Raw genomic sequence first — 24,753 nt, forward strand, 5'->3', positions numbered from 1 at the left:
GCTAAACATGTCACTCCTGGTCTGATTGGGGAGGGGACCAGAGAAAACTACAGAGTCCGACATTGTTTGAGTTTGAGTTAATGAGTTTGAGTCTGGCGTTATGATTCATGCAAAACTCTCCAGCCAGGAGATGTAAGAGAAAACAAACATTTAAAGGCCCTTCGCTGGTGTTCTGCTAGCTTTGCATCAGTTTTAACATCACTTTGCTATCTGTGATAAAATATTCACCACCGCTTTTGCATGGTCAATAATGAACCTCGATGCTAAGAGTTGTTTACTAGTGGAGCACCACTTCAAGGTCTTACACCAGGCTGTCTGTCTTAAATGGTTTTAATGGACAGATGAGGAAGGCATGTTGAGTGCACTAGGATCAATCATTCTTCAGGCCTGGCACACAGTCGCTGCTCAGGATTCCTCCCAGAGTCCAAACACTTTGTGGCTTCCTGTGTCATCTAAGTATGGCTTGAATATATTCTCCCTGTGGTGAATGGTGTGGTTGGGATGGTCTTCAACTTTCCCAACTAGGTGTGTTCAGTGGTCATCCATAATGTGCTCCATTTTTGCAACAGGATAGCACATACAGATAATGGAAGGATTGGTAATCTTGAGATTTACTTCTATTCCCAACAACCCAGACACCTGAAAAGCCAAGTGCTAAAAAAAACCCAGCCTGAAATTGTTTTGTTTTTTTTCCTTTTTGAGCTCTGTGTCTAACAGCTGGTTAGTGCAGCTTTCTGAACTGTTAAAAACTGAGCAGATCAGCTACTTTCCTTCTTGTCTTTTCAAATACAAGTGGATGCAATTAAAATGGGTGCTAGTAGTAACGTACAGTAAGGAGAGAGGCATGGATAATCCAATCCATGCCTCAGTTTAAAAATCAGCAATTAAACCATTCAGATAATGAGAAGGAAACATTAGCACTGATTTAGGGTATAAAATCCTTTGCATTTATGATGAATCACTGCTGCTAATTGCTACATGAATAAAATCCATCATTTATGTCCAAGATGCTGAACAATAAGCACTGGCCATCCTCTCCAAAGCTATACACACTTGACATGTAATGAATAAAAGGTTAAAAAGAAAATGCTGAGGGATTTTCCCAGCATGTCAAAGTCAATTTTACGACTGTTTTTGTAACCGTCTTTGTTTAACGGATCGGGTTGTGACTGGTAGTTTCAGGATCTGCTAGTTGGGTCTCCAACTAGCCAGGACTTTCCCTGGACCAAGCATCTCCCTTCAATTGACTGACTTTGAGTATTATTTAATAAAATCACTCAGTTAATTTAATGCTGCTGTTTGGACGACTTTTTTTTTTTTTTTTTAAATGGCTTGACCAAGCCATGAAAACAGTAACAATGAACTGCACGTAGCCTACGATGGAAAACAATGTCGAGCTGCAAAAACTGGTCTTATATTTGACAAGTTTCAATTCAATTGATGTTTAAACTAAATGGGTAAATACTTTTATTTAAGCAGCATACATGCAGCTTGTCACACAGCATAAAGAGGCACGAGAAATTAGAAGGAAAGCAAGCAAACACATCCATGTGCCAAAGCACAGTAGAATCAAGCTCTGCTCAGCATCAGCCGAGCTAAACACCTTCTGTAAACATGAACTGTAATCTATTATCAGCTCGTGAACACACTTTAACATTCAGCAGCAGTGAAGCGAGCAGCAGACCATATGAATGGTGGCTTTCAGTTTCCACAGCGGGCGGTAATGCGTTACTAGAAAACACACAATCTCTGAAAGCTACTGATTATCATCCATAACAACCACAATGTCTCAGTGTCACAAACCCTAATGTGGATTAAAAAGGTGCTTTAAAAACACCTGAATACTCCCAACTGAAAATAACTGCATGCCTCACTGTATCCTAGAAATTTCACACTCTCCCGGGACTAACAGAGTGTGGAGGACGTGGATGCAACTGTGTAGGAAAAGTAATGAATGCTGACCTTTTGTTATATATTCTGCCTCACTGATCAAAAAATGAGAAGCTGTGCCCAACAGCCAGTGCGACAAGCTAAAACAAATAATGCAATCATTTAATTGTGAATGGAAAAATCAATAATGTTTCTAAATTTAAATTTGCAGCTTCTCTTCCTGCATTAGAGGAATGCACTCATGAGAACATATGGGCTTAATACACATTATGACACAGATGATTACAGAATCCATCATCATTTGTGAAACTTCTACTATTCTACGCAGCTGCAGAAAACCGTCCACACAAACACATAATTAACTACAAACAAAAAAGCACACAAACAGCATACGGCAATTCCCCTGAGGTAATTTTCTGTGCTTCATTCAGAGGGGTGGATAAACTGAGATATGGGATAATGTGTAATGCAGGGGCGAAAGGAACACCGCAAAGAGGCTACATGCATGACAATATGTGTGTGCGTATGAATGTAGGATCTACGCCTGTGGAGTTCTTGAGGAAACATCTCGGGCAGTGAAAGTTTGCAGCAAGCAGAAGGGGAAGAAGAGGAGGGATTCGGGGTTGTGAAGCTGGCCAAGCGCGCAGCTCCTGGGGAGATGTGAAATGTTTTTGAAGCCATGGTGGAAGCACAAATAGATTAATAGATCTCTATTAAAACAAACAAAAGTAAATAATCTTACATATTATATAGTACTTCATCAGTAGCAGCAGACTGGATAAAAAAAAAATATATGGCAGTGTTTTTCCTCTCTCTCTCTTTCAATATAACGCACAACCCACTACTCCCATTTAAATGCTTAGGCCGCTTTATTAGGTACACCTTGCCCTTACTTTTACTTTCAGAAATGCCTTAATTCTTCAAAGCAGATTAAATGAGCTGCTGGAAACAGTGATCAGAGATTTTGCTCCATGTTGACATAAGAGCATCACATAGTTCCTGCAGATTTTTTTGGCTGCACACCCATGATGTGATTCTCTCCCAAAGCTGCACTATTGGATTCGGATCTGGTGACTGTGGAGGCCATCTGAGTGCAGCGCAGTGAAGCCATTTTCATGTCCAAGAAACCAATTTTAGATTGTTTAACCTTTGCGACATGGTGTGTTATTCTGTTGGAAGCAGTGATCAGATGATGGGTTCACTGTGGTCACCAAGTGATGGACATGGTAGCAGCAATGATCGGACACTAGTAGAGTTTAAACACTGCTCAACTGGTACTAAAGACAATATGCCCCACACCTTTACACCACTACAGGGCCAGAACCGTTGACATAGGGCACAATGGATTCATGCTGTTTAAATTCTAATCCAACCATCTGAATGTTGCTGGAGAACCTGAGACACAAAAGACCAGGCAACATTTTTCCATTTTTGATGAGCCCGTGCAAATTGTTGCCTCAATTTCCTGTTTTTAGGTGTCACTAGTGGCACCCAGTGTATTCTTCTGATACTGTAGCCCATCTGCCTCAAGATTTGACATCTTCTGCATTCAGAGATGTTTTCCTGCATGCCTGGGTTGTAACAGGTGGTTATTTGAGTTACTGCTACCTTTCTGTCAGCTTGAAACACTCTGGCCATTCTCCTCTGACATCAACAAGATATTTTCACACAGAACTGCCGCTCACTGGATATTTTCTCTGTAAACACCCGTTTTTATGTGGGGGGAAAAGCAACAGAAGTTAAGAGTCAAGATTCTTGGATGAGTAGCAAAATACTTGTGCTAGAAGAGGATAAGAAAAGGACAGACTCGCCTATTATGCATCAGCAAGGAGGTAAAGTTTGATTTGATGGGAGGAACCTTCAGAAGCAGAACTGATTCATCTTACCACGGGGGAGGAAAAAAAAATCAGTGAATATCAGCAAGACTTTCCATTTTCGATACAGCAGTGAATGAGCGTAGGTCTTGCATGCATTAGATTTCACAATGAAATGCCACTGTGCAATTACTTTTGATGACACACTCCAGCAGAAGCAGGGAAATGTCAAAATCACAATTAGAACCACAGCAGCCAAAACAAAAAAAATGATGTTTTCACACAGGCACGCACAACCACACTCACACTCATATACACATGCAGACCTTATAATGCACGGATAAACGATGAAATTGGATAAAACAATTGTGTTCCCACCAGGATGAATTGAATCTCTTTTTTGAGATTAGTTTCTCATTAGGTCAACGTTTCAGTTTTACTAAGACTGTGGCTTCTGATCATGAAATAGCAAAACAAATCCATTTCACATCATAAGATTAGCATCTATTATCATGGAAATATTATTAGTTATTTTATCCCACCAGCTATTATATGAAGACTTAGCCAGGGACAATGTCCAAAACTCTGAGCCAGCAGATATCCACGCCAGCACATCATGTTTAACGTGACGGGCATTTTTATGAATGCAGATTAATTTAAAAAGCTGCTCCAACACTAAACTGTTGTCAGAAGGTGGTTTTGAAATTGAATTTCATAAATGTTTTCCTTCCTTTGTGGAGAATTTTTATCCAGTGCCTGTTTAAAGAGATTAAGTGCTCCTTCTTCTTCTATCAGCTGTTCCCTTTAGGGGTGGCCACAGTGGATCATCTGCCCACATCTCACCCTATGCAAAGCATCCACATTTGCCACAGCAACCTTCCTTCACTATATGCATGAACCTCTGTGGTCTTCCTCTTTTTTCTCACGCCTAGCAGATCAGTCTTCAACATCCTACTTATCATACTACTTATTAAATTTAGTCATGCCTCAGGTCCCAGAAACAGATAATGTAAGGAAATGTAACAAGAAACACTGATGTAGGGAAATTACTGCTAAACAAAAGCAGTAATATGTAAATATATGCACAAAAACACACAGGGTATAAAAATCCTACTCAGCAAATGAATGAGCGTCCTGAATGTACGTTCCAGGTTATTTCAGTCGCCGTCAGTGGTCGCAGTGCAACGGGTAGAAAGTACAGAACATAACCACCTACCTGTAATGAACAACCCTGACATTTACATCAATCGTTGATTGATGTACGGTTCTTTAGCATTTATCACAAAGGCGCACACACGGCTCTGATTTCATTCACAGTCATTTCAGTCAGGAAATGACCTGCAGGAGAATTTGTATCATAAATGCAACACCTTTCCTCATTGCTGCTCCGCTCAGTGCGTCCATCTGCACGCTCAGGATAGATAAAGGGCCCATCTGATGCCTGCCGCTGCAAGCACATAGATATATTTGCAGGCGGGAGGGGAGGCAGGGAATAAGTGAGGAGGAAAGGAAAATTATTAGTAGGAGGTGTCACTAGCATGAGTAACATCCCCCTTGTGTGAACAAGGGTCAAGATCAATGCCCTGATATAAAATGAGAGAAGAAGAGGTGATGAGAGATTGTGGAGCAAAAAGACAGCAGGAACGATGGATTGAGTATCCAGCACAGACTGAACAAAAGCAATGTAAAGAGGGGCACAAATGGGCAAAGAGACAGCAGAGAAACTGGGAAGTATGAAATATGGTTAACAGCAGCTGAAAAGGAAAATGTAGCAGTAAAGAGTGATGGAGACAGAAAGCAGAAAAACAGAAAAATGGAGAAACGGGAAGGTAAGAGATTTCACCGTGAGGGTATAAATGCCCCAAAAGCAGAGAGAGGACAGATTGGTGGAGCGCTTTGAAACATTTTCAAGGTCCTCTGATTTCTACTGAAGTCTCCAGTCTGCACACAGCCTTTCTTGCTCTTTCTGACAAATTTTTCTTTATTTCCTCAATTTCTTTTAAACGACACAGTCATTTTTCTTCCCTTTGTTCAGCGGATTCTTCGACGATTATCCTGCTTTTGGCTGCCGTCGTACATTAGACGGCAAACTGTGACTTTTGGCTTTCTTCTCTTTCTCCTTTCCATTAAAAGCTTCTCTGACTCATTACTGAATCACTGCAGTATTAAACATTGATGTTATCATTAAACAGCGATAGGTGAAAACAAGGGGTCAGTCGTGGTAACCTCGGCTGAATGAATCAAGAAATCAAGTCATGGCGAATCACTCTTTCTGGAAATAAGGGAGCAACAAATCGATGGGTAAAGAAAGAAATTAAAACCAACACAATATTAAGTGATTTGTTAAGGTTGTTTTTAAGCCTTCAAAGCTAGATTGAGATCTGAGGATGGTTTTGCACAAGCAAACCTACCTAGCCCTGTGGTCGGGCGTATCGTGTGTCTCTGCACTGGTATATTCTCCATTTCTTTTGATGGTTATTTCCCCATTAATGTTAGTTTACATCAGTGTGGTTGGTACTGCACGTGGCCTTATCCTTTTACTTGATTTTGGGGGGTAGGTAACAAGTTTAACAAGTGAGAAATAAAACTGTGGATATGATTAATAAAAACCCATTCAAATTCTGGATAAATTAGGACTTTGGTTAAAAGAATATAAGTTATAGTTTCACCTGAATGGAAACTCCTAAGGCAGTCGAGTCCCATCAGAACAAAAGTACAGTATTTCTGAGGCAAGAGTTACCCTGAGTATGTCATTTTAAAGAGCTAAAAGAGCCTTACTCTCATCTGGGTTGGGTGAGGCAAGGATGGCGCTGTGCTTCCTCTTCACCTCTTCAACTTTCTCTGCCAGCGATTCGATAAAACCCCGGATCTCTTCCACCTGTCAAGAGAGCGAGACACAAAAAGGTGCTTTAGATCTGCTCCGTAGCAGGAAGCACCTGTGACTCACCTGGCAGATGCTGTGAAGACCACAAATATGAAAGTTTTTCCAAGTTCATCCAGCCTCAGTCATCATTTCTCCATACAAAACTGGACAACTCTCTTATTTATACCCTGTTTAATTCTGACACAGATTTCAAGATCTGGCTTGTTTGTACTACAGACTGATAAGTGAGCTAGGAAAAGTTTTCCCAGTAACCCGCTGCTGCCTCCTACGTATCTTACAGATACACGAGTGCTATTGACAGCAAATAAATGGAAATGAATGCCTTGAACCCAGTCATTAAGCACACTGACAAAAACTGATCCTTGAAGTGCATCATATTCATCTCCTCCTTTGAAGTCCACTGAGGTTCAGGACTGATATTCTACCCCTTCACCTCTCGCCTATACTTCCTGCTGCCTGGCAGCCAGCTGTGCCGTCTCTGGCTCTCGGTGACAGCTGGAAAATCAGCGGGTCACATCTGTCAGTGACTTCATCAATCTCTACTTTCATCTCAGTCCATCAAACTGCTGATCATTTTCTCCTCCTTTACACCTGCTCTGCTACAGGCCAGCCTATCCCCATGTCATTCCGGTCATTTCCTTGCACATCTCTCTGGCTTGGCTTTTTAACTCTAATTCCACTTTTCCTCTGTCAGTTTTCACAGCTCTACTACAATCCTGAGATTTCCTCTTCTCAGCCCCGGTGATTATTCGCCAGTTATCTCTTTAATTGGCTTCTGATTGGCTCTGTTTTTTAATAACATAATTGGCTCTGAAAGACAACTGGGAGAGAGACCAGACACCGTGGGTGGGTCGCTTAGGTGAATGCAGAGTTAAACGTCATGGGGGAAAGAGAGCAAAAGTTAAAGACGTAAGAGAGTGAGAAAGGACTGGAGAAAGGAAGGACGCCAAAGAGAGTAGAAGATGAAACCACTTTAAGCTGCCTCGGTTTAGAAATCACACGTTGGTGAGTCATGGCACATCTCTCTGCTCTTATAAGGCATCAGATAAATTTTATTGGTATGAGAGAAAAACATGATCAGACGAGGCTAAAAAGCCCACAGATGTGTAAAAACAAACTGATACACGTACTTGGAGGGTAGTTTTGCAACTGCTTGTGACTTTTTGACCGAAGACATTTGTTATTATTCTCTGCGTCTTGTACAAATGTCATGTTAAGCAGCCTTAATCCCAGCTGGATATTGCAGTAATTCATTAGTTTTAAGTTATTCTAGTGTAAAAGTCTCATTTTTATCTGGTAAGGAGAATGATTAGGAGCCTCGAGGCCACAGCGAGTCTTTCTTGCTTTGGCTCACTTCATTCTTGCATCATCAGGTGAAGCATAAATGGGCTCTGTTGCACAATGTAAGAAAAGTAAGACATTTTTTGACAAATAGCTGAAGATGAGGATCTTTTCTCTGCCTTTTCTTTTTTAGCTCACTGTTAGGCACTTATTTTCTTAGAATTATCCATATTTAAAAACATTTTTTTCAAAATTGTTCATAATTTCAAATATCAGCCTCATCTACTATCCATCTTTAGATCTTCAAATTAAACCCTTTCTACAGCATCACAATTTAGATTTAGTTGCGTCTTAGAGTAGTGTTTGCATCCATCTAAACGATCTGATACTCAGACAACGCCAAAGCAGATTAAAGCCTCAACATATTGCATACAAATGTATTCACACACTTGCTGTTGTGAATACATAAGAAATGATTACTTTATAGCAGGAGTCTAATGATTCACATACTGTGCAAGTCTTGAGCCACCCATCACGTCTCTATGTTTCTTTAGGAGAATGAGAAATAGGAGAAGCATGCAAACATATATGGAAACACAGAACATAAAGCAAAACAATTCAGCTAAACTTGAGTTGTATTACATAAGAGCTTACTCATAATCAAGTAGCTCTTCACCTTCCTAAAAGTCATTCCAAAGTTCATCTTGACACCACCAGGACGGAGCCTCCACCGTGTTTTGCAGATGGCTGTAAGCGCTCACTGTTGCATTTCTCTCATGACCTCCTGGATACAAATAGACCTCAGTTTTCTAAAAGCCACACAATGTGGAAAAGAAGTTTTCAGTAACTGCTCTTTTGGATATAATCCTTTATTAATCCTTCGGATTAATAAAGTATTTCTGAAATTTACTGGGGGAAAAAAAAAAAAAAAAAAAACACTGTCAAACATTTGTCTTTTGTATTTTTCATAGATTCAACTAAACAAATGAGAACAAGTGATGCATTATTATACAGGCTGCTAGTAACAAAGAGTATAAAGATATCATTTAAAATTGGCTCTTTCCCAAGTTATTTTTATACACAACACTGCTTCATACCTTGAGACTTCCGTTGTGGTTTGGCATACAACCAAAAAAAAGAAAGGAAAAAATATTCCTATGAAGATGATCAGATACAAGGACTTGACTGAAAATAAGTGAGGAGCAGATGATGTCTAAAGAAAGACCTTGCAAAACTTCAGAAAGCCTGAAAACTATTCTTCAAGGCAAACCCATCTCCTCGGAAGCAAAATATAAAGAAAGGAGTGGCTCAAGACTTTTGCACAGTACTGTAAACATTTATAAAAGCGCGTATCAGAAAAAGCTTGCAGAGGAAAACTGCACTGCTGATTTTCATAATCAACAAAGTAAAAACGCTACTTAAATGTAAAAAAATAGAGCTTTTTAATCACTTTATTGTGAACGCATGTCCGGGCTAATGAGCTTCAAAGACGAGCCACATCACATGAAGCAGATCCTAAATTAATTTTCTAATTAAACTAATTAGAACTTCTCTGTGTAGCCACTATTTCAACAGCACTAATAAAGATTACGGAAATATAAGCAATTCTTTTAGTTACAATTTTTGTTGTGTGACATGTGGGGTGGGCAGTTTCAGTGACTGTTACATAATCACATAGTTTAGACAGCATCAGGAAGATATTCAGCCATGTGCTGCAAAAACCGACTGTTGGTTTGACAAATGCAGCCTTAACTCTTACCCCTATAGGTATTATGTGCATTAATCTCCACATAAACAGGCATGCACACAGATAGATACTAAGCATGACCATAGGTGGCTACATTCATCTTTACAAAAATTCCACAACATAAAATCAATATGCACACTCAGTGTTTACAGTGTGACTCAAGGTCACAGTGGTATTTCCACTGTCCGTTATCCCTGCAGATCACTAGTGAAAGCTTAATTAACACACCCAGTCGGGGTGGAAGCCTGACCGCGCCTGCTCTTCTTCTGCTTCCCTCACCATCTACATCTCTCTGTCACATATTGATACCCGTTCTTCCTCTCTGGTCTTGCTGTCTAACTTCTCCTAACGACTCTGCCACTCTCACACTCCCTGAAGCTTTTAGCTCAGTGTCAAACCGCTCTCTGTGGATCCCTCTGTCTACATGTTTCAGTCAAACTCTGCCTCCTTCATTTCTTCACTTGAGACAGACTGAAAATTACAGACAGATAAAGAGGGCTGTGTTTCTATATCAGGGATACAGACAGTCTGTCAGAAGCGGGAAGCAGCAGAAGAACATAAATGAGACAAATGTGAGAGAAATGGCTGCAGCCTGCAGCGATCCTCCGGAGCTAAAACATCCCATAATTACAGACTTTTTGAAGCTATACCCTGGATTACCTCTGTACTGACTGTCAAACCTCAGATTCAGGAGTTTTAGACTTCGCAGCTGAAGAAAGAAAGAATAGAAAACTCTCTGCACTTTCTTTTTAAATATAAAAATGTGTTGTTCTGGTTGCTGACGTACAGGCGTAGCTGAGAGATACCAAAATTGTTTCATATTTTGCATTCAACGGGGCAGCACATTGGTGCACTGCTTAGCACTGTCATTTTACACAATGAAGGTTGTTGGTTCAAATCCATGATCTCCCTGGGCCTGTGTGGGCTTTGTCCAGTGCTTCGCTTTCCACAAAAAAAAAAAATCAACAACAACAAAAAACAAAAACTGGTGATTCTGAACTGAACAGAGAAGCTCTTACTGTGATGGGCCATCTACCTGCTTCGCTAGTGCCCAGCCTCCCGTGCCATGACACCCTTGATAGGCAACATCGGAACATTAGATAAGCTTTTAAACAAAATGGACAGCTGTACCAGATGTGCCAGATTGCTGAGTCACAAGCCGATTGATGATTCTCTTCCTGTTTTAGATGGTGCTCTTCTATTGTGTCGTCGCCCCCCCCTTCACCGTATACTAGCATGTGCACCAAATATTGCCACTGCCACCTTAGCCACCTGTGATCTTAATAACAGGGAATGTTTTAAAAGGTGGCCACAGCTCAGACTCAGAAAAACAAGGGAAAAAAGAGAGCATACGTTTTGAGCATGAGTCTGCACAGTGACTAAGCATTGATTCTGGGACTGAACGACATTCTTCCAAAATCATTTCCTCCTTTTTTGCTTTGAGGAGAGGGGTACAAACACTTGGACATGTCAGTCCAAAATCTTCAATGTTTTGAAGACATGATTAACCCCTTAGCAGTCCTACAAATTTACAATTAGTCCCCTAAACCATCCAATGTACCGTGGGCGGTACGTCCGACTGCTAACAGGTTAACAACATTTTCACAGTCAAATTATTGAGTGTCCCTTCTTGCCCTGTTGATGGGGACATGAATGTTTCATCGCAGCATGAAGGTAATTGCCTCCAAAATCCTGAATGATTTAAAGTAATCATTCCCTGGTAGAAAAGTGCATGCCAGAAAAGATTAGCATGGCAGAGCCACCAGAGACCATTCATTCTGGTGGTCACTGGTTCCAGTTTATCCTTAGTCCTTTTCCTGGTTTCCGTGCAGTGCCTGTGTGGGTTCTCTTGCTCCCAGAGTCCGATCAACCTTGAATTTAAAAAAGAAAAAACTAAAAACTTTAAGTGGTTAAAGCACCTGAGGGACCTGCTGCAGTAACAAGATAACACATTAGTAGTAGTCATCTGATAGCCGCGAAGCACATGAATGAGCCACTAATGGTGAAGAATGAATGAAGCAGCTGAGGTGGCCTGTTTGATTGACCTGTGATCAGATGACTCCAAGCAAGAAAAGGTTTTCCGAGGATACGCACACAGTCAGAAGAGGTATTCACAGACTAATTACTCATTTATTATCAATATTTACATACTATAAGGTGCTTTTTGATTGCCTCTGCTGCAGAGTTTCTCCAAAACTGAGCCAGTTTAACACAAACTTGTTACTAAGCTCAAACATCTGGCAGGGTGTGCACTTCACCACATTTAAATTTACATGAAGTTATGGTTGATGGAGAAATCTAAAAGCTAATGCTGGAAGTGGGTGGAGAGGTGGAGTGTGTTAAACAATCGCAGGCAGTCACTGAGCACATTTAATCAACTCACATCTATATGCTGCCCAGTTGCATGAATTAGTGCTTTTGATGACTTAACAACAATATTGTGATGATAAAAACAATATTTCCATCACACGTCGGTAAAGAAGGCTGCTTCTTCTCCTTTTTGACGCTTGTCTGTGCTGAAATATTAAATATCTATACAGACGTTTTGATTGATCTCCTTTCAGCTCAGTCACTGATGATTGCGGCTTTTTGGCGATGTGTTTGTTGTCTCACGGCGCTTTGAAAGCTCACGTATCAAAGTGCTGGTTGCCAGACCTTTTTCGTAACTCAAAAATGCTGCTAAATGCCATTCAACCTCGCCCGACCCACCTTTGTAGCAGCATTTGCAATGGTGATTTAAATACTTCAAAGGCAAATCCCAGGTGTTTTAGAAAATGAAAGTAGTGGCGCATATAATACAAGAAATATAACTGCCAACAACACAAGTAATAAAAAAATTACACTCCTGTTCTCACAGTGAACGCCGTCACCGGGTAAAAACAGGCCTGGCACCATATGAATGATGATTCCCAGTGGGTCTCCCTCTCTCTGGGGCGGAGATGTCAACTGCTGCCATGCTGAAACGAGGCCCTCCCTCTGAGAGCTATAATGATGTTCAGCTTGTACTCTCAGCAAACGTGCATGGCACGCACTGGGAACACGCTCCCAAATGTATGTGAAAAGAAATTTACGCTGTGGAAAATTATTATTTTATTCTCTGATGAACTTGTAAGTTTGCAAACGTGCAAAGAAGTGAACAGTCTAATTTCTATGGTAATTTTATTTTAATGAAGAGAGACAGAATATTGACGATAATCTAAAGACTACAATCAGTATTGTTGAGAGACTCCGGATCTCAACTTCTATCTGTATAAAGCGCGTCTGTCCACAGAATCAGTTTCTTGCATTCCAACCTCTCTACCACCCTGGACACGATCAAAGAGCTGTCAAAGGACATCAGGGGAAAGATAACAGGAGGATGATCGTGAGAAAAGCGGTGGATCAGCCAAAAACTGCATAATGAAGACAATTGGGTTTCCAGTCACCAAGAACAGCACAGTGTCCCCAAGGTCCCACTGCTCAAGAAGGCACATGTACAGGACGTCTGAAGTTTGTCAGTAAACATCTAAATGACTCAGAAGGCCTGGGAGAAAGTGCTATGGTCAGATGAAACCAAAATCGAGCTCTTTGGAATCAACTTGACCCACAGTGTTTGGAGGAAGAGACAGCTGACCCACAGGACACCAACCCCACAGTCAAGCACGGCGATGGAAACATTATGCTTTAGGGCTGTTTATGTGCTAAGGGTACAGGAAAGTACAGGAGGGACCAATGGACAGGGCCATGCACCATAAAATCTTGTATGAGAACCTCCTCTCCTCAGTCAGAACACTCATGTACGAAGCTGTCACTGCAGTGGTTGGCAATAAACCTAAAGGACAGAGAGTTTCTTTACAGAGGAGTGGGCCAAAATCCCTCTTGAGATGTGTATGAACCTGGTGACTTCTTACTGCTGTGCCGGCTAAAAAGGGTTTCTCCAACAAGATCTGCTTGGGTATCAACTACTTATTTCACTCAGTGACATGCAAATCCATTTATCACTTTTATGGAATGCGTTTTTGCTTTTTAAAGTTTTAATTTTGGTTGATATTGTGTCTCGGGGCTGTTACGGCACTATTCATTGCTTGGTAAGTGAGCAAACTTACAAATGTAGCCGGGGATCAAATAACGATCCCCCGCTGACACACAAGCTCAGCATCTGTCGTGCCACGAGGAAAGACTGAGAGAAATACATGAAAAATATCAATGTTATTCAGAGTTGGGCGAGTAGAGCACTGGTGTGATTTGTTGAATCAATAAAGGCTTTTTCAAATGAAATAAAATGCAGAACAATTTATGCCACACCAGCAACAACATCAACAGTTATAAATCATAAAAACGCACCCCAGAGAAGACAAACGGCATGAGATTGATTACAGCGCTCCAAAAAAACCAGCACGATTAGATTCAATATCAGCAGAGGAAAAACACCCGGGCATGTTGTGGAGTAGCAAATTACCTGGACTGACAAGTTATTAGCCTTCAATGAGCCTGATAATGTGTAAATGGAGAAAAAGTGATTGACAGCAAAAAAAGGAGAAGGAAGGATCAGGATTGGGAGAGAAACAAACCTGTTCAAAGAATTCGTCCATAAAGCCTTTCTCCATCCCAACAGCGACTTCATCTTCCTCCTCAGTCGTCTCCTTCCCCTGGACACACACACATACACGAAATTAAAAAAATTATACACATATATATATTAATACATAATCTTAATACAATTGAATTACTTACATTACATGAACCAGTTAAATAATAAAGCAATAAACATGGTTAATAACATTTAAAAAAAAAAACAACAACATGTAAACATAATTTCTATCAACAACAACACTGATGATGACTGAATTGGACCATGTTAGGTTGTTTTTACATAATTCAAGGTTAAATGGAACAGTGAGAACCCCCCCCCCCCTCCCTCCTCCCAAACCTCTCCAAACATCACCTGATTAGAATCAAGGAGCACTTAATGACACTTTTAATTAGAACCACAGGTCGAGTGATTAGCAAGTCATTATTGAATTAGAACCTACGAGCAGAGAAAACCTTGACTTCTGCACCCCTGTACCTTCACTCATGCACAGATACATGTAACCATTTCAGCTTAAAGGAGCAGATTAATATTTTGATACCACTCCTATTTCTCTGTAGTTAACACACCAAATCATGCAACAGGTTAGACTTTAATCAGAGGAAACCAGCTGTTGTGACTTCGTCCAAATGGTAATAAAATCCCCTTAGCAGTTCTCCAAATTTACATGTGACTTAATAAAATGTAGAAAAATAAACCCTAAATAGCAAACTAAAAGCTTATTGTGGAAAAAACAAACAACAGGGTTACTCAAAGAAAAAAAAAAAAAAAAAAAAATCACAAGACTGGAACCTGTTCAAACTCAAATTCTCAAAATGTCCGACTCTTCTAGTAATTCCGGTTGTTTTCTGCTGTTACTGAGGTACATTCACGTCACTAAGGCCTGAACATTCTCAGTGAATAAATCAAAGCTTGGACGCAAAAACATAAAAACAAAAAGTTCAAAACTCTGCAAACTTTTCGCAGTCTGGCATATGATTCATTCTGAAATGCATGCTTCTAATCACACATCAGCCATTATACTGCATTAGTGGGATCTCATGTGGCCTCATCTCATTCATCACAGCCACTGTCAAACTAATTTGGTTCCCCATTAGTGGCCTATGAGATCCATTTGCTTATCAAGGCTGTGAGGACAGAGTGCAGTTTTCATCTTCTTTTGCCTGAAATGACTCCTTACTCTTATCCCAGAATTTCCAAACAGCAGTAAGAGAGTCCTGAATTATGCAAATGATGCTTCCCAGTGTCTGTCAAAATGATGACTTCATTTCCTCTCAAACCTCAAAATAAAACTGTTACCAAAATAAGAATAAGATTAAGAGTCCCTAAAACTTTAAAAACTCTTTAAACCATTAAATTAACCAGTAAATATTTAAAAACTTCAATGAATCATATCCAGATATTATTTATGCTCTCCATGTGTATGGGCAGCCAGCCAGGTTCAACCAGACAGGGAAACAAATGTGCAGGCATTACATGCATCAGGAGGCAGGAAGCACAGGAAACTTTTGCATCAAGTGATCAATTTCCAGTAAAAGAAATGAGCTACTTATCCCTTGTTAACTGTTTAACAATGGATCAGCAGGATGCACATATACATCATGCATTACTGACATAAGTTTGTACAGCTGATACTACCAAACATTCATAAATACATTTATATTCTCCAGCCACTTTACTCCTTGTCAGTGTTGGATTGAACCCATTTTGTCTTCAGAGCTGCCTTAATTCACTATTTCATAGATTCAACAAGTTGCTGTAAATATTCCTCAGAGATTTTTGTCCACATTGACACGACAGCATCACACAGTATCTGCAGATTTGTTGGCTGAGTACAGTGAACTCATTGTCATGTTCTGAAAACAAGTTTGAGATGATTTAACCTTTGTGACATGGCAAACTGTGGTCAGAAAGGGAAGGGCATGGTCAGCAACAATAGTCGGGTAGGCTGCGATGTTTAAATGATTTTCAGTTGGCGATAAGAGCTCCACAGTGTGCCAGGAAAATATCCCCCACACAATTACTCGCCTGCGGCTGCCATGCATGCCTCAGCAGCCTGGTTTGTTGACACAGGGCAGGGTGGATTCTGATTCTACCACCTGTATGCTGCAGGAGAAATCGAGACTCATCGGAACAGGTAACATTTTTCAAATCTTCCATTGTCCTATTTTGGTGAACAGGTGCAAACCGTAGCCTCGGTTTCCTGCTCTTAGCTGACAAGAGTTGCAGCCAGTGTGGTCTTCTGCTGCTGTAGCCCATCTGCTTCAAGGTTCAACATATTGTGCATTCAGAGATGCTCTTCTGCATACTTGGATGTATTTATTTGTATTATTTGTGTTACCATTGCCTTCCTATCTGGCCAATCTTGCACTAGCATCCATGCAACATTCAAAGTTGTTCAAATCACCTTTCTTCTCCATCCTGATGCTCGCTTTGACCTTCATGCCAGATCCACTGAGTTGCTGCCATGTGATTGGCTGATTGAAGTGTTAATGAGCAGCTTAACAAGTGCACCTAATAAAGTGGTCAGTGAATATAGTTGCCAATGTATGGTGGCACTGCAAGTAATTTAAATACTGAGATTCATCTTTTTAAAGTCATTCTAAAGTATGAAAAATTGCTTCTGACTCTTTTTATTCAGCGAATAGCATTAAAGTGTCAGAACGTCAGAAAATAAAGTCTGCGTAGGAGATTTTTTGTAGATTACAACTGAAAAATATGATAAAATGACTCAACGAATCTAATATGACTTAAATCAAATCATACCGCTTCTTTTTTATGTTCTACCACGCAGACACTGAAAGATAAAAATTGTGAAAGTTTGCGCCTGTAAAAAAAAAAATAAATAACTGTATTAAATGTCTTCTTCAATGCCATTTCTCTTTGAAGAGGGTTAAAATGTGATATGCTGACACAGCAGGAGATGGGGAGGAGACATAAGGAAACCAGACGAGAACAACTGAAGAAAAGGAAACAGTTCCTGAGAAAATGCTTGTGAAGACAGACTTTAGCAAGACAAATGCCACAGATCTAAGCGAGAGGAGTACAGAGATGCCGTAATCCCACTAATATCTAGACCTACTCAAACTAATCCAAGTATACAAAGAGTATATATATTCACTACAGGTACAGTAAATTGCTAACAAACTAGAATAATAAGAATAAAGGTCCTAAAAGTCCATTTTGAGACCTAATCTTTAATGTGTTGGTATGGCACTGATGTGCATTCACGGAGCTGCAGACTTTCAGAAGCAGCCAGAGTAGAGGCGGCAGCAGCAGCAGGAGGCAGAGGAGGAGAATAAGCAGGGAATCAGAATAGGCTCAGAGCACCAGTACTGTGTTCAGCCTCCACAGAGAGATGCTGTATCTCCCACAGAGAGAGGAGGGCTTTGGTCTGGTTTTACTTTGTGTGGTCAGGAGGAGAGAAGACCGAGTAGCGCACCTCAAACGTCCTCCTCCCACCAGATCTGAAGCTCCTGCTGAGCCACAAAGAGGCTGGGAGAGGCCTTTAGTGCCGCGCTCTTCACTGAGCCTACAGACTTGACTATCCACACAACAGATGCTCTGAGCAAGACACACAAACATGCATACACACTGTAGCTAGCACACTGGCAATATACAGCAGAGGGTAAACACACAGAGAGAATGAGCTTTATATACAAGCTGGTCCCCCATCATACCAGAACCTTTGAATGCTTGCTGCCTCTGGGGCTCACACTCGGGTGAAACTCCCCAACTGTGGTGTAGTCAAGTAGTGGCCTGATTATGGTGTTTATTAGATTAGAGAGTTGATGCGGGCACCATGCCAGCAAGATATCGCTCTATGAAGACAAAAGTGCCTGCACAGACACAGGAGGAGGAGGAAATGTAGTCCAAGTGTGAGGGAGGGAGAGATAAAACAGGCATAGTGAGCAGGCTGCAAGAATCGCGGTTCCTATCACCAAGGTATTAAAAGGAAGAAAGAAAAAAAACAGGGGAACAAAACAATTACAGAAAGCTGTTAAAGTGCATTAACATGTGCAACAAAAAGCCATGCAGGCAATAGTGTGTTGATGTACAAGAAATCGGATTAAATAAAGGGGGTGTGGGGGGGTGGGAATAAAATATGCTTGCAAGCATGTACGCTCTCAGACTCTGTGCAGTGTTTTATATGAAAATAAGCTGAGTAAGACCAGTGAGAGACAGTTCAAGTAGACACCCATGTGAGCAGTACTTTATTGTCCTTTTGTGTTACCATATTAAAGCAGACCCGTTTCCTGCATCTTTGTATTGCAGCCAAATCAAGCAGCTTCCTGCAGTCCCATTAGAAATGACTCATAAAAATCTGTGTCAGCTGCACAGAGGAACACTGAGTGTATAACCAGATTTATTATCCCAATACAGCTAGGTAGCATTCATTATAGATGTGCGCTCACTCAGTGACACGCAAACCTTTGATTATTTATTCATTTTCCTACAGTAGACAAACACCAAGCTAGAAACAGCAGAATCTGAACGATATAGTAGCAGATTTGCGCTCAGTTTGCAAAGCCCTGCTGCTCACAGGATATTTCGAATCTGCTAGTAAAGGAGGAAAAGAACCACGACTTTCAAACTGCAGTCTTACAGCGAGTTTTGCATGGGCTCAAGCGCCATAAAGTTTGTCAGAGAGTGAACACAAGACTCTGTATTAAAGTCCTTCACCCCTCACTTCACTACAAGGGAACTAAATGGGCACGTGTCCTTCCAGGTCCAAGTGAACTGGAAACTAATTTTGTATTTTTCATTCATTTCATTTTTTTTAGAGTTTCAGATTGTCTTTGGTCATTTCAGTCTTAAAAAAAAAAAGTGAATAATTTTAGCATTACCTTATTGCTTTTTTTAAAGTAATATGACTAAGAAGCAACAAATAAGATGCCAAATCTGCTACACGATCAACTCACACTGGCTTTTTGCAGCCATCTTGATTTTGCACATTATTTGAATATAAACCCCTGTTCTGAGGCTTCATGCTCCAACTGGTCCCCACGGAGATAAACACTGAATAACTAGCTCCACTTAAACGGCTATGGCCTGTACTCATTCAAGCCCTCGAGACATTCAACGCTCTACGCTTATATGCAGATCTACGCTCTGCTTATATGCATTCAGGAAGGTCTACCAGCAAAACTAGCAAGTGAAATGTTATTTTTCACTTTCGCTTAAAGCAGAAAATCATACCCAGAATTACTTTGTTATGAAGGGCACAGGTTTAATTACATTTATCTGTCACCAGAACAACCACCGCAGGAGAGTACGAGTAAAAACTATATTTAGAGGCTGTGCATGCACTGATCTGCCACAACATTAAAACCACTTCACCTGCCTACTATTGTGAAGACTCCTCTTATCCCACAGTAAACAGCTGTGACTGGTCAGGGCATTAACATGGCATTTTTGGGGTCTCCTTAAAGTCTGGCACCAGGACATGAGAAGCAGATTCTTTGGGTTCTATTGGTTGCAGACATGTGCAAATGCCTCCTTGATTAAGTCGGGATCTAGGGGAATTTGGAGGCCACATCAACACCTTGGGCTCTTTGTTGTACTCCTGAAGACGTCGCTGATGAGTTTTGCAGTGTGACAGGGCAAAATGTCATGCTGCAGGATACCGCCGTTGCCATGAAGAGTTCACAGTAGAGGGTATTTATGTCATCCTATGTGACCAAGTAATAAAGTTTTCCATGCAGACCACTGCCTTGTTACCAGATAACAGATGTTAACCACTTCACCTGGGGCTAGGCGATTAATTAAATATAAATTTCAATTATTCAACTCACAACTATATTGTGAAAACAGAAATAAATTAGGATAAACTGTTGCTTTTTTGCTTCTACTTTTGCTACAAAGATCTTCTTTTTTTTCCCTTTTATTGTGTGTTATAAATTCAGACTCAGCCATTCGCCTGCGGCTGCCATGCATGCCTTTAAAACCTGCAAATCCACTGCCACCTGGGCCTCTCTTTGTCCCCGACTGAACCAGCAGATGTCCCGTGGTGAAAGCAGGCTACCAGGAACTGGCAGTTACCCTTGGACTACAGGCTTTTTGATCAAAAGCAACCCCCTAATCAGGGCCCAACTCTGTATCCTGTGCCTCTCGCAACCTCTTTTTTATTTTCTTTATCTTTATTACAGTTTAATTATGTTAAAGGTTTGAGGAAATCTGCTGTAAAGTGACATCTTATTAAACTCAGTCACTGCAGGGCATTTTGTTAAGTTAATGACTATTCGTGCTAATTAACCTAAATAACTGTGATTATCATTTGTTCTAAAATCGAACGGCTTTACCGTCACCTGTGAGTTTTAACGTTGTGGCTGATCAGTGAATAATTAAGCAGTCATCAAGTTGTTGCCTTGAAAATAAATAAATAAAAGAATGCTGCAGTGACTGACTACACTGTGCTTTGCGTGCTGCGATTCCTGGCTACTGCTACACCAAATGTTCAAACAATCAGCATTTAACCTACACATCGCAGGTGAGCTGTTGGATTTTTGCAGGACCGCACACAAGTCAATCCATATAAGATACAAATTCTTGTACCAAGTAGACATAAACGTAATGCAATGAATACCGTGAAAACCCCAATAATAAGATGAACCTCTATGAGCAAGCACCTGGAGATAGTGGGAAGGAAAAACTCCCTTTTAACAAGAATAAACTTCCGGCAGAACCAGGCTTGGGAAGGGACAGCCATCTGTGGCATAGCACTGATGGTACAGAGATGGTGCTGACACATCAAAATCACAATTTCACAAACCTCACTGATCGATTGATCCACTGATTGACTAACTGCGTGACCGACTGATGAACGAGAAGGACACAGCGTAGGGCTATCGAGACAGGTTACACAACCATGGAGCAGTATGGGTGATGAGAGGACACAGGAAGTGATAGACTGAACCAGAAGACCAGCCAACTGTAAAATTAATTCAGGTCTTTTCACATTACTGTTCCCTCTTCTCTCATATAGAACCAGGAGCAGAGAAAATCAACAAGTCTCCATCTTTAAGGGCACATACACTAATGGCAAGTGTGAATTTCAGCAGATGCAGTCAGCTGGAAAAAGCAATGTGGTTCATTTCTTCGTATGCACTGGTTTGTCCATTGACTCCTGCTGGTAACGCGCTTTAAAAAAAAAAATACAGCTCAATACTGCGTTGATCTAAGATATGAATCTAAAAAGGTGCTTTGCAGTTTTGGCCTTGAGTAAAAACATAAAATATTGTGTAAGCAATCACACAGAAGAACATCTACTGTTCTCTTTCTTATCAATCATCTGAGCTCAATACACCACCTGTCTAGATTTTCAACACTCAACAACACTCTGCAATCAAACCACAGCCAGTTTACTGAAATGGCACAAATCGAAAGAAGGAACTCACCAAGGAAAAAAAGAAAAAGACAATGACAGGCTATTCCTCCTTCCAGGGTGTCAAATGCTGCCATCAGAAGCTGCTGGCATCACAGAGATATGAAAAAAGGTATTGTGCCAGCTACAGCAACAGAGAGACTGGTCTCACTCCAACTTGACACATGTGGATGATTTGTTAGGACCCACTTTAAATAAACTGCAGGGTTCATGTTGCAAAGGGGAGCATGTTTAACCCAAACCACAATCTTTAAGCAAACAAGTGTGCAGCTTGAACACAGAATTAATTTACAGAAAGAGCTCAACTTAAACATATCTATATCTATTAGTGGATTTAAAAGCATCATAAGGTTACAGTGAATGAGACTTGTGGATGTTTCTCTGAAGTGGCCACGAGTGTTTTATGTTTCGTGTTGTGGGTAACTAGTTTATGTTGAATCTGTAGCATTTTTCGAGATTTGTTTAGTTTGCATGGCTGCTAACATGGACAGGTGAAAGAGATTTGATCTCAGTGGGACTTCCTGGTAAAATGAAGGTAAATGGTAAATGGCCTGTATTTATATAGCGCTTTACTAGTCCCTAAGGACCCCAAAGCGCTTTACATCCACCCATTCACACACACATTCATACACTGGTGATGGCAAGCTACATTGTAGCCACAGCCACCCTGGGGCGCACTGACAGAGGCGAGGCTGCCGGACACTGGCGCCACCGGGCCCTCTGACCACCACCAGTAGGCAACGGGTGAAGTGTGTTGCCCAAGGACACAACGACCGAGACTGTCCAAGCCGGGGCTCAAACCGGCAACCTTCCGATTACAAGGCGAATGCCCAACTCTTGAGCCACGATTGACTTAAAAGGAGAGATTGTGGGGCTTCTGAACAAAGGCAGTTATTTGGCACCTACGCCAACCTAAAACATGAAGTTTTTCCTCCAAAAGGGTTAAAGAATCAACACAAGAAATAACATTTTAAAGCCAGTCATTAAAACCCATTTAAAGACGTTTCCTGGAGCCAAGGGCTAACAGGGTCCTTTTAGTGGAAATCTCCTGTTCCAGTCTTAGTTCCAGAGCTCTAATCATTACTTTTTTGCTATTACCATATTATAAACCTGCTGGCTGTTTGGCTAATCCAACACGAGTTATACTACATGTTCCTCCTTCATATTTTTTTTTTTTTTAATTTTGGGGGTTTAGTTTCACTTTAGTTAGAAAAGGATATACTTCATAAACTAGATGGGTGAATGTTTTATATTCCATTAAAAAAAAAGAACAGATGTGGCTGAGGTTAACAAGACTGTATTATAAGCTGTGCCTACAGTGTACAGAGCACGCGGTAGATAGATGAAGGAGAATAATGTGGGTTGGAGAACAGATGCAGCGCTGCCACTACAGCAGCACAGTGTCAAAGTGTGAACATGTGCAACAATTTCCCTTTCCTAACAATCCTCCTCAATGTCCTCCCCCTTTAATGGTCTTCCTTTTTCTTTCTCATTCTTCCTGTCAGTCATTCTCTCGCTCTCCTTCCTCCAGACTCCAGCTTCACTACAGAATCATTACAGCAGTGAGCCCACACAGCATGGACTCAGTTACCTTTGTCTCGCTCTCCCTCCTCAGACCTGCACTGTTTGTCTTTTCTTCTTTACTATCTCACCATCTCTTGCCAAGACCACCAATTGCTATGTTGTGTATGTTGTGATACCTTGCTCTCAGAAGTATCAACATTTCATTCTGCTAGACACTCACCAGCCACTTTATTCGGCAAATCTTGTTTTGCCTTCAGAACTGGCTTACTTCTTCATTACACAGACTCAACAGGGTGATGGAAACACTCCGAGATTTGGGCCCATGTTGACACGATAGCAACGCATAGTTGCTGCACATGCTGCTACTGAGATCTGGTGGCTGTGGAGACCATTTAAGTACAGTGGATTCTCGTCATGTTCAAGAAACTAGTTTGAGATGATTTGAGTTTTGCGATTTTTCCGATGCTTGGTCTGAATCTCACGGGTCATCTTGATCTGTCTGAACGTATCAAGTCACCGACTTATACATTAACAAGCAGTTAAGTAGGTTAACTAATGAAGTGGCCTCTGAGTGTATTTCTTAAGTGGAATATCAAACGACACAGATCTGACAGATTTGCAACTCTTTCAGAACTGAAGGAGGCAGCATATGACAACAAGACTGCGATGCAGTGTATCCTTACATGCTGAAGAAGAAGAAAGACTACAAGCACAGGAAAAACTACAAATGGAAAATGGAAACTAATTCAGTGATGGCTGACTCACCGACAAGAGTCACTATGTGTGTCGCTGTGCATTTGAGGGGTGGTGACCGAGGTACGACAACTGATCCACAAGTGGAATATGCAAACGATGCGATTGTGTTTTTCAGACCAGAGGAGGAAATACTTCCAATTTAGAAATATCGTAGCATCAGAGTGATTTAAACCTGTCTTAATACGAAGTGGCACACAGTTATTGGTTAAATAATATCTTATGTTCATAGGAAGATTTCGTGTGAATCCTGATTTCCTGACCAGATTTCCAATGTCTGTAGTTCCTACAGGTGTCGTTTTCTGCCGAAGGAGCTCACGAGATGACTGACCTTTTAGACTAAACAGTGGATGCTTACTCCCGTTATGGCTTGCTCATAATTGGCCTATGGGTATGGATATGAATATATAAGTGACATGCTGTTCATACACAAACTTGTTTGCCCTGAGCATGTGTGTAGGAAGCAGTGGATCGTTGGCCAGTCTTCACCGTTAAAGGAGTGGGTGAGAAAATGTCATAAAAGCTCCAATTGAACTTTAATGACAGATCACAGGCAGTGAAAAGATATGCTGTTACCGTTTATACTATGGCTTTGCCCACCCCTAGTCTCTTCTCTTTCTTCCCTGGGGAATATATTAAGTGCTTTGCTTGGTATCTCGCTTACCATGAGGGATTATGACAGCACCAATGCACCACTAAAGCAATTATATTCCAGATATGGAGGAAATGTAACTGAAAGTGAGAAGGATGTCAAAGAATAGCAAGATGCAGAGAAAGCAAATGAAGGAGCGATGAAAGAGCTATATGACAAGAAGTGCAGAGGAAAAACAGGCTGTCAGGAAGCACCGGTTGAAACAAAATGGCAAATTTCAAACAAAACAATTACAGCTGTTGATCTCCATTAAC

General features: G+C 40.9%; 1 protein-coding gene across 2 annotated transcripts in view; it reads right to left on the minus strand.

Annotated features, from left to right (window-relative positions):
• The window catches only part of LOC102198818 (syntaxin-1A-like), an 82,191-nt gene that overhangs the window by 47,277 nt on the left and 10,161 nt on the right, over positions 1-24,753 (minus strand). For both annotated transcript variants that reach the window (XM_005742085.2, XM_013913140.1), the window contains exons 2-3: positions 14,167-14,244; positions 6,483-6,582 (exon numbers count right to left, since the gene is read on the minus strand). In XM_005742085.2, the coding sequence (XP_005742142.1) occupies positions 6,483-6,582; positions 14,167-14,244 (178 nt within the window). The remainder of the gene's footprint in view (positions 1-6,482; positions 6,583-14,166; positions 14,245-24,753) is intronic.

Source organism: Pundamilia nyererei, unplaced genomic scaffold (genome assembly GCF_000239375.1).
Source record: "Pundamilia nyererei isolate P.nyererei 1_Seehausen unplaced genomic scaffold, PunNye1.0 scaffold00117, whole genome shotgun sequence".
Classification (NCBI taxonomy): domain Eukaryota; kingdom Metazoa; phylum Chordata; class Actinopteri; order Cichliformes; family Cichlidae; genus Pundamilia; species Pundamilia nyererei.